Raw genomic sequence first — 11,358 nt, forward strand, 5'->3', positions numbered from 1 at the left:
AAGTGGTTCGATAGTCGCCACCTTTCGATCTAATGACCGCTCGATATGAATTAATTGATAACGTAATGTTCTTTTTATTTCTTTCAGTGGTTTCTTCCAATTTCATATATACGTCATTCGAGCATTTTTATAATATAACAACGAAATAAGCTAAACATATTTCCTTTATTTTGCAGTCTCTGTTTGTTGCGAATATTATATCGTTCCACACTTTTACAGTTTCAAAACACTTGAAATATGTTACATACATTTCTCTACTAAAAATAGAAATAACCACGATTCGGTAAGAAACGGTAATATATCGAGACATTAATTAGTATAAATTATCGGTAAATTCATTAATTATAATTATACAAATTTTATTTCTATATTTATCTGACTAACAAACGAGAAGTCGTAACAATTAGATCGCTGATTTATTCGAGCCTTTACGTAAATGCACATTCTTTATAATCAGATTCAACGGTAAAATACTAACGCAATCACGACGAATGTTTATAGCATAGACTCTATGGTGTGTTTATCGAGGACGTAAAAATCACATTTCTACATTGACTCAGAATGTGGTGAATACCGTAATTTTTAAGTCTACAAGTTCGTGCATGTACACTTTTCGATTTAGTCATAAGACGATCTTTCTACTTTTTATTTCGTTTTATTTCTTTTTCATTACTTATAGCAAGTTTTGTACAAATTTTATTTATTTTCCACTTATAAAGGGATAGTTCTATAAATCCTGCATAAATAATATGCAATCACGTAAATGCTCAAATATGTGCCTGTTTGGTTTTATTCTAAATTCACTACAAAAAGAATGGTCGAAATCAGTGATCTAATTATTGGAAATTTCGACTGTAAGCACTTAATTAACAAAGGATTTTATGTATATACTCCTTATGTTCACACGTATAAATCAGTTGCTTAATAAGATTATAATAATAAATAATTTCATTCCTGTCGATATTAAAGATTTTTAAAGTGATATACGTTCTTCATGATTCTAAATAATTTAAATCGTAAGAAAAATATGTTGAAAAGGAATGAAGAAATGACATGGAAAAAATGCTTTATAATTAATAGTTGTACAATAGACTCCATCTTATTTGATCGTTTGTTGACCAGCTTCCATTTCAACTACGTACATTTTTATAAAAATTTTCTTCTACAAATTAGATTTCTGGTATCTATCTCGAAAATGAATACAAAGCATTGTAATAATTCTGATTTTGACTTTATTTCCTCTAGCTTCTTCCAGGTAAATATTTAATAAACATTTGCAAACGATCGAATATATATATGTATCTTTTAATTTAATTTACAACTTATAAATGATACTTGATTTGAATTATCCAGTCGTATTTTATTCAACCTGAGAACTGGTCCCATAGGAACCTGTTAATTAGGAGTCTACTGTAATCTTAGAATAGGGACATCAAAATGAGTCTGATGTTCTTTGTAAACGTTCCATGTATAAGAAGAATAATAACTTATTACTTTCGTAATAGAAAGGATTTTCAGAAGCATCAAGATCTGGCTTGTATTCAGCTGTATAGCTACTTTGGCTAGAGCTGCATCCATCGTATAATGGTGATCCTTGGGAGAGATCCGAATAATTTGGTGATGGTAAAAAATTTTTATTGCTCCAATCCGCATCCATATTTTCCGACATACTTTCTTGCATACCTGATAAGTTATTAATATGCAGGTTGTTGATTCTTTTACTTAATGGCATAAATTCGCTAGATTCCTCTTCCGCATTACGCCCTCGTTTTCTAAATATTATAAATACATATGAACGAATCAGAACACAACACGAATGTTTCGATACTACAGAAAATAGTTATGTCATTCTACAAATATATAAACAAAAACTAACCTGTTATCTCGCGTCATTCTTAAATTACCTTGATCTTCCAATAGGAAGTTTTATTGAAAATTCCTTTTTAAACACTGCATGTTATGATGTTCGTAATGATTTTTAAATAATCAATGTAGCATACTATATAAAGTATGATATACACGTCTGTCAGGAAAACAAAGCTCGATTAAGCGAATTGGCAGTATATTCTATGTTCACGCAATAATAGTTCTATCTTTAACTGATAGAGTGCGTCAGTGGCATGTTTTAGAGCAAATATAGCACAGCCTTAAAACAGGTTAGGACTTGCACAGAGATGTCCCATGTTGTAGGAAATTTTGTCCATTAAGCTTTGGATATTCTTAACAGTCCCGTGACATTTTGACGTCATGAACAATATTATCGATAATCCAAAAATTTAGGTTTGTTAGTAAAAATCGAACAATGTACATAGTTTATTCCTGCTACTACGATTTAAACCAGGCTGTTCGTGGGATCTCTAGGGTCTTTCCCCTCACGAAGAATTACCCTCTCCTTAGTTACTTTCGCCTGTATGATACGGAAACAACCACTCAAAACTGCTCGTGTACTTATACGCACGGTCTGGGGGCAGCTGATAGAGAAGAGGTAGTAGGGGAATCGTCGATCCGTGTGACTAGCTTAAGAAGTAATTTGACACCCCTGATTTAAACCATCGAGGTAGCATTCATAGAATATAACTACAGAAATTACTTCGGTACGAAAACATTTTATTATAAAATATTGAAATACAAATATTTCAGTGGAAATGGGGGAATCGTTATTTTATGTCATTTTACCAAACAACAAACTTGAGTCTAACACTATTAAGCAGTTTCTCTTTTATGATTCGTAGAATACCCAACTTCAAATTTTATATTAAAAGTCATCATTTTAAATGTATTGAAGCAATATGCATTAGAGAATTTAATACATGGGTAATTACGTGTTTCATTCAACACATATATAAAATATAGATTATATTTGTGTTTAGATTAGACAGCAAATAACTGTAATAAATATATATATATATAGTATATATTTGAAACGTATCTAACGCTTTAGACGTGACAGGTTTGTATTTTCTGATGCCGATAACATTGTAAAAACTTTCGAAGCAAACGCTTTTGTGTTACATTCTTATGTAGTTCAGTAGTTGACCGTTTCATTTTAGTAGAGTCCGCTAGTGTACTAGGACATTTTTGATGTTAAGTCGGTATTTCAGAATTGTGAACAGAGACGTATTATGCTACGTGTAATATCTATACGCTTCTGCTAGTTTAGTTGTATACAGTTATATGTAGTTCACTAACCAATCGATAAGTTCCGGTACAAATCGTTAGACTACTCAGGACATTTCTGTTAATGTCGGTAATACAGAACTATAAACAGAAGATTTCATTGCACGAGATCTCTATATAGATTTTAAATCTGTGGTTATAGGTATCTACCTACTTACATAGTATCTACACAAATCATGTAATGTTGTAAATTTTTTTTACAATAATAACGGCAAAATTAAATTAACGAAAATAAGGAAAATTACTATTAGAGAGATTATAAAGTATGAAAAATAAGTTTCAGTATTATGTATATTTACTTGTTGAAAATAACACATATTTATAAATTTATTAGTTTATTCGTAGAGGAAAAGAATTGTGCAATTATGCAGGAATTATTGCCTAACATATTGAAATACTTCCGGAAAGACATTAATATTAAAAAAATGGATCAAAGTAGAATTTCACTTTTCAAATACGTGGTCATGATTCATTTCTGTATGAACACAATTATATAATAATTTCTCAGAATCTTACGCGCTTTACTTACAATGTTTGATGTCCATTACTAGTTTTTCGTGACTAATCGCTTAGATATTTACATACCACCATCATCTACCAACCGGAAGTAGCGTATAAATATACTCATTGTATACATACTTATGAGAAGGGGTTATAATATATGGTGGAGAAAGGCAATTTCTATTTATATTTTATTTCTACCCCAATTTATTTGTAATTTTTTAATTGAGATACATACGGACGCTATAGAGATACAATACAAGTTGTAATTCTTTACATAATTTATTTGTTTTATAAATTTATGAACAGTTGATGCTTTACGTAGTAATTTAAGAGTATTATTAACTGGCCCAGATTGCAGATGCGCATAACACGTATTTATAATATTATCAATATCAAAATAAATTGCACCTGATGCAGACATGTTAGTGTTCAAAGTAATCTGTAATATCAAATGATTTTTATTTCAAGTAGTAACATTTATTTTGAGTTATAGGTACCAATTGAATGTTTCTGATTAAAAATTACAATTTATTTCTAAACAATATAATAGAACTGTTATACCAATAAGTATTATTTAGTTAGCAAGAAATACGTTATACGTTAAAGACAAATTAAACACGTATAGACTATAGTTAACAGATTAAGGCCATTTATAGCACAAGATTCAAAGCGATGTGCGAACCATCCATATTTGGCTCTTTTATATATGCTCCGCTTGGTACGTGGGTGTGAACGCACTCTCGTTATATAGTTGTTACTCTGATCGCGTCGCTCCAATTACAACGTGATATGCACGTTGACGGGCTTAATTAATTTCACAAGATTTCCCGATGCGTCGAGTGAAAGAGCAGTGAAAGAGCCAAGTGTATTAGGAAGTCGGAAACATTTGTCGTTTGGGAAATGCTTATCGCGGAGGATACCGACATCCGTAGGATAACGAGTGTCTTACCACAGGAAGAGGAAACGTATCCTTGTCAGCAGTCGGCTACTTCATCCATATCTCGCATTTTAAAAAACTTTGTCGGTGGAACTTATCTTTATTATCAATGAGAAAAATTAAAGTATTAAAAAATAATAATAAGGAAAATACTTTCTACGGACAACTAACGTTTCTTTTCGAACGTTTAAGTATTACTCGAGTCTTTTTTAATTTACTGCTGTTACATTATTTTCATAGAAGGTCCTAATTAAATGTTTCTAAGCGTATGAAATTATTTTAATCTCTTGTTGTTTTCGTAAAAATGTTGAATAAATCAACATTGTAAATGCCTAAATGAATACCTGATATTTTTCTACCTTTTTAAAATTTTCGAAAGATATTTCATAGTAAATTTACAATCTTATTATATCACTAATGGAATAAATTGTCATGACTGTGACTAATGGTGACGTATAGATACATAAGAGAACATAATCTCAGATTTATTTCAGTAGATACGTTGTTACCGGATTCCATTTGTATTTCAACATATCATTTCTCATCTCGATAAACATACAAATATGAAACACCACGGCATCTTGAAAATAGATAGCTTGACATGTCAATCATCATGTAAAATACTTCAATAGTGACAGAAATCGATCGTATTAATAGGTGGGCACCAATTAGAAATGTTTCATTGAATGTGAAGCATTATTGCGTTTTGTAATGTGTACAATTTTTTGAAAAACGAATCAAGCAGTTCAATTTCTTAATATAGTTACTATGTTTCTATCGAAATACGTAACAACAAATTCTTTGTTAATGTTATACAATATTATACTATATTTTTATTTTATGGTGGCAATTACAAAAATTATAATAATGTAGAAAAATATGTCCAATGCATTGTATCCAATGCGTTATTCAAACATATACATACATACATTGTATCTAACGTATACAAGCAAAACAAGAAAAAGATTAACATAATATATACTCATAAAATGGAAAATTTGTTTTCTTTATTCTTTCTAATTCCATAAATATTCATTTCTCGTGATAAAAATGAGTTTTATTTATAAATTTAATTCATTGTTTCTGACTTTATTTGCATTTTTTACTGTGCTTTGAAGGCATTTAAATATTTGCACTCCTATCGATTAGTGCATGAATGATTATTAATTTCTTCGTGTTTTGATGTAAGTTTCATTGAAAAAATGCATATCTTTTGTTTTGGCAAGCTTTTAAAGTCAGATGTTCCATATTAGGCGCCGTTACCCTCTATCTATCTTATTTATGTGCCCGTCATTATCATCATACAGAATAGAAAGCCATGTTTACATATTTTTCTGCTGAATCGGAGTGATCTTTCAAATAATCTGTCACAGCTATTTATTCTTCTTAATTAGAATATCTAGTACCTGGATTATCCCGCAATCTTATGAAAGTTTTTATAGCGAACCGATCGAATCTGCGGAAAGACGTCCAGCACGTATGCATGCATCTATGCATTTGAGCACGACACGTACACCGATCCGGCAGTGGCCTTGATTCCTAAAGCCGTAAAAAGATGCCGCCGTTGGGTCAATTAAACCAAGCCACGAAGTCATTGACTTTAGGTGCACGGCCAATTTCTCTTCGACAGGTTGTTATGTAGCACGCCCCAAAAAGCTTAGCGTCGAAAATAATTCCAGGAGTAATACTTTATTTCGTGTTCATTTAGCACAGTACAGAATTATTATGGGCCAGTTTCTTGAGCATTTGTTTACGTTTTTTATTTAACGAATATATAAACATTGATTTGCAGTATTTAATAATAAGTTAGGCGGTTGAAATATTTTCTTTATTCAGTTATATTTAAAGCAAATCTGGATATACAAATGTTTCACGTATACTAGGTGTATTTCAAAGAGTATTCGCCCTATTTTTTAAACATTTAATTTAACATTAAAGTAGTATTGTAAAGTAATCATAGATTTGTAATATCATTAGAAAGTAATAGTAAAGCTTGAAAGAAATTATAAATTACTGTCTTAAAGAGGATATTACTTTTAGATATTTAAAAATTTCATAAAATCGTTGCAAATCTCTAGTATACTCTGCTAAGAGCGAACATATTTGATGCCTACCTACATAGAATGTGCAATCGAATCATTAAATCAAGTAGAAAAAGAAGCACGTTTTGTGATGAATAGTTTCAATATTTTTCAAAATTTTTGTACTTATGTACTGAAATACAGATGTTAAATTTATAAAACACATTTTTGAAGTAGTTTATGTTAAGAAAATAAAAATAAAGTATATTATAAAAGTTTTTTGAAGTTTCAGTTCTATAAAGTAAAACATTATTTAAAAATAATGATTTAGTCGAGAAAGAAATTCGCAAATCATATTATATGCCTTCATAACTCATTTGTCCGATAAGGTAAATATCTTATTATGTACATAGGATGTATACGTATATATAATATCAATTTTGTTGTATTTTCAATGAAGTAATACCGCCACATAATAAGTTAGAAAATAGCATAGTCGAAGTTCAAATGTTTATCATTTTTATACATATCGTTCTAATGTACTTTTACTTTTCTTTGTGCAAGAAGCGTATGTGTTAGTTATTAGGGATTCATTTGTGTGATCCTATACCGTTATATGTGTAACGTAAGATGGCTCACGTTGCTGCGGTTTGATAAAGTCGGTAACTAAACGTTTCCATTTATGGGCATATACGGAGAAATGAAAACGATTGCTCAGCGCGTGAGTAACATTTCAGATTATTCGGCGTGTTTGTTTGTCAAATATCCGAAGCTGCGTCAATCAGACGCGACGGGGAATTGAACCACTCCCTAAACGAGGAAAATTGTATCGCGTGCAATCGTCGAACCCATTTAAATAAAAGTTGCATTAGGTACCTACTTGTACAATGAATAGTAAATAGCAAGACTTTCAATGAGGTTTTACATCCACGTCGGATATACATAGAATACAAATTATATAAGTGTGTTTATTCACTTTTATCCTTTTTATTGGAGGAACAGTTTTATTGAATAATTAAACAAACATACTTAATCAAAGAAATTACAAATTTTTTAGCACATAAGAAGAGGTTGATTTACTGAAATTTTTAACTTTATTTAATGTACTTTTTCTGTGCTATACTCATTTATAATCTTTACTCATAAAAATATAATTAAATATATTACGTAACTTCTAACATGCACCACTTTTGTTTGTATTAATTTGCTTATTCCACAATAATACATATTTATTATTGAACATCTTTTTAAAAACTTAAATTGTATTCGAACAAACGAAATACTATAAAAGGTTCTATACAAGGATATACGAAATAATAAGGTTTCGATAAAATGCTGTTAATATATTCTCTTGAATGAAGACCTATTTGTGATCCATTCACATCCATTTTGAATACTTCAGCAACGTAACTGTGATGAAACCGTACTTTAAGTCCAGAATTTACACATTGGTAGTGTAATAACATGGAAGTATGGAATTTGACAAAAAGGAATCGTTCGAGGCACAGAATACTTTTTCCAGTGAAACTCGCTGTATACCGGGCTTAGGTGTAAGTAACTACATAAGTTTAAAACCGCCACTGATGAGAAACGAGAAGGGAGAACGAATTGAACGTCGTTAAGTCGATAACGTTTATGTATTGATCGCGGAACGATTCTGATTTCGCTCGGACGATAGAGGGCCGATAAATGTGGTCGAGCCGATGAGCAATCGGGTGGATCCGTCCCCTTTTCCCGCAGCGGATGAAAATCAAGAACTGTCCATGGGCCTAAATTGGGCTGCGCCACGCTGCTGGATTAGGTCGACGCACGCGATACATACACGCGTTGTTCTGATCAGTGTCCCTAAGCAAGACCTGTATAACGCGTTTGTCGACTATGACAAGAAGCGAGGGTGAATTTGCACGGTGGCTCGTCACTTTCAATGCCACGTAGCAGCGCCACGGGGGTGTCCCCACCCGGTTCATGGTTCTCTGTATGGGGTGAGTCATGGCACTCCCTCCCGGTTTGGGCGTGGTGGCCGCTGCAGACGTTCCTCATCGATCTCTCCACGGCCATGAAACACCATAGGGCCGAAACGACTCACCAAGGTGGTCCCTTTAATACTGTGTGGGTCCTCCTGCAAAATTTGGATCGACGAAACTATGTAGCCTGTATACACCCTATCCCCCTTCTTTTCCCCATCAATGCTATTACCGACTAGTTCGTAGAGTTCTACAAAAAAGAAACTATACAGAACGGGAACATTCGTTTATAAATATCATTGCATTTAAGAGATTTGTCTGTTTGATTTTGTTCTAACATATACGAGGATACGTATGTTTGACATATGCTCTTTTTGTTTGCAATTCATGGAATAGTACAATTTGATATGTTTTTTGCATTAAAATTTTACTCTAGATGCACACTTGTATCGCTTTATAAGTTATCGAAGTTCTGAAGATTTTTAAAGTGCATTGTTTGATCAGCGAGTAGTATATAAATGCAGGAATGAATAACTTGAATGTTTAGAAAAAATTCTAATATGCTAATGACAGAAATATAGCGTGATAATAATTTTCGGTCGAATAAAATATTCTTTTAAGTAGTAAACTGTCCATTTATTAAAAATTGTATGAACAAAATTTAAAATAAAAATTTTTTGAAATTAAGACATCCTATTCGTTGTAATCAGTTTTGAAATTAAGACATCTTATTCTTTGTAATGAATTTTGAAATACGGCATACATAGCTATATTAAGGCTACAGGAATATACTTGTAAAATTAACCTGTGGCATATCTAATAATTATTTAAATACTTGGTGCTAAGCCATACAGTTGTATCACTCTTATTTGACAAACATTTAATATTTAAATTGAACTTTATTCACAAGTAAAAAGCAATTTGTGAAAATATTTTAATTTCATGATATAAACAAGATATCATTTTTACGATACGATATGTACCAGTTATTATCTGTTTGTTCGTGATAATCTTGAATGAGTACGTATTTCTTAGATAGATTAACTTGAATTCAAAGTACTATGTGGAGAAATGTCAGTGAAAATAAAATACGTTCAAAATCTGTTTAGCAGATTACAAAAATACAAAATTATTTTATCATGAGTACTATTGTGTTCTATATAATGTAGATGTATGTTATAATAGTCACACTTTTTTTAGACATATTAGAACAATGTGAGAAATATTTTAATTAATATTCATTAATTATTGAAAATAATTTCGAAAATAATTAATTTTCTATGTATATACTATTTAGAAATAGTATTTGAATTATAGTATCCTCATATTATTGATTGTGAGATATTACGGTTTTCTCAGGATTAAATGTAAGCAACTTTTAAATGAATACTATTAGATTAAAAAATAATTTAATTAGAAATTCAGAATTTTGCATGTATTTATTTTGTTACTTATTTATATTTATTTTAAAAGTATATAGTAAAATTTGTATACGATTTTCATGCATTTCAACGATATTATTAAATGTTACGTGTAATGTTTCATTAATTGAATTTTTATAAACAATTAGATAAAGTTATAAATCCAAATGTATCTTATTCTTTAATTAATCCAGTTTCGTAACAAAAGAGAGATAACTAGATCATCAGGTAAATTATCGTATGAAGCTAATTCTGTTGTATGTATGTATGTACGTAGGTACATAAGTTCCGAGGTATTGAATGATATAAAACTAAAACTTGTTTCGGTTGTACCTGTATATGGACGTGTATGATGATCACTAAGCGTTCCAGGGTTCATACCAATCTTATCTCCCTTTTTAACAATTAGTTCGATAGTAATTCATTATCTTCGACTTTTCATGATAACATTAAACCGTGAGACGTTGCTACGTTGTCATATTTACTCGATGCGAAAAATAATATTGAATTACTGCAGCGAAAAATATTTTGTATTATACAAAATAATAGTAGGTGTGATTCTAATTTATTAAAATGTCATACGAATAAACTTGGAATAATGTCGAAAATCAATAATAAATACGAAATTCAAGTACTATTTCTTTAAATATTTCTTTATAAATTGTAAATAAAATACATGGATTTTCTTTCTATTATATACGATCATACTTATAATACTGGTCTACAAAATTTAACATTTTTTTGTCACGGAAGATTCAATGGATGATCTTAATTGTATCTCTTATACTTAATACGAATATACAATCCGTTTTTTCCCATCACCTACAGTTTTCGAGAAAATCAATTTTTCGACTTTCAACATTTGTTATGTCTTAAATATGAAAATTTTTCAAATGTTTCTTATACAGTATTCTATAGAGCTTTCTGAACACAATGATGTAAATTTTTATGATATTATAATGCTTAAACAATGCTGAAAAACAAAATGACACCCAAAACGCACCGACTTTTGCGGATATTCTTCAACATTTCAGCATGCAATAGAGCAGATATTTACGCTAGCGAAATCCATTGAAAAAGTTCCGTGGCACATTTCCTGTTCAATTGAAAATGAAAAATACTTGTATGAACCATAAGGTATTTACTGGCAGTAATGCTCAATCTCAACGCCTGTCTCTCCAGATGCACAGTGCTGCCGCAGCTAACCGGTTTATATGCGTTCACATTGAGCATCACTATCGATACTTTTATGTTCCACGGAACTTTTTGTCTGTCCTGCATGTAATTTTCAAATCGTTTTTAAAGGAGTAAATCAGTGTTGAGATAAAATTGGG

At 30.9% G+C, this 11,358-nt stretch overlaps 1 protein-coding gene across 1 annotated transcript; it reads right to left on the reverse strand.

Annotated features, from left to right (window-relative positions):
* Nucleotides 1-146: 146 nt before the first annotated feature.
* On the reverse strand, nucleotides 147-2,319 carry LOC116428888 (uncharacterized). The gene is made up of 2 exons (XM_031981081.2): nucleotides 1,877-2,319; nucleotides 147-1,772 (listed from the first exon to the last, which is right to left on the reverse strand). Exons 1-2 carry the CDS (start codon nucleotides 1,891-1,893, stop codon nucleotides 1,433-1,435), a joined length of 357 nt encoding a protein of 118 aa, XP_031836941.1. The 5' UTR covers nucleotides 1,894-2,319; the 3' UTR covers nucleotides 147-1,432.
* Between the last annotated feature and the right edge of the window lie 9,039 nt (nucleotides 2,320-11,358).

Source organism: Nomia melanderi, chromosome 7 (assembly GCF_051020985.1).
Source record: "Nomia melanderi isolate GNS246 chromosome 7, iyNomMela1, whole genome shotgun sequence".
NCBI classification, from domain to species: Eukaryota; Metazoa; Arthropoda; class Insecta; order Hymenoptera; family Halictidae; genus Nomia; species Nomia melanderi.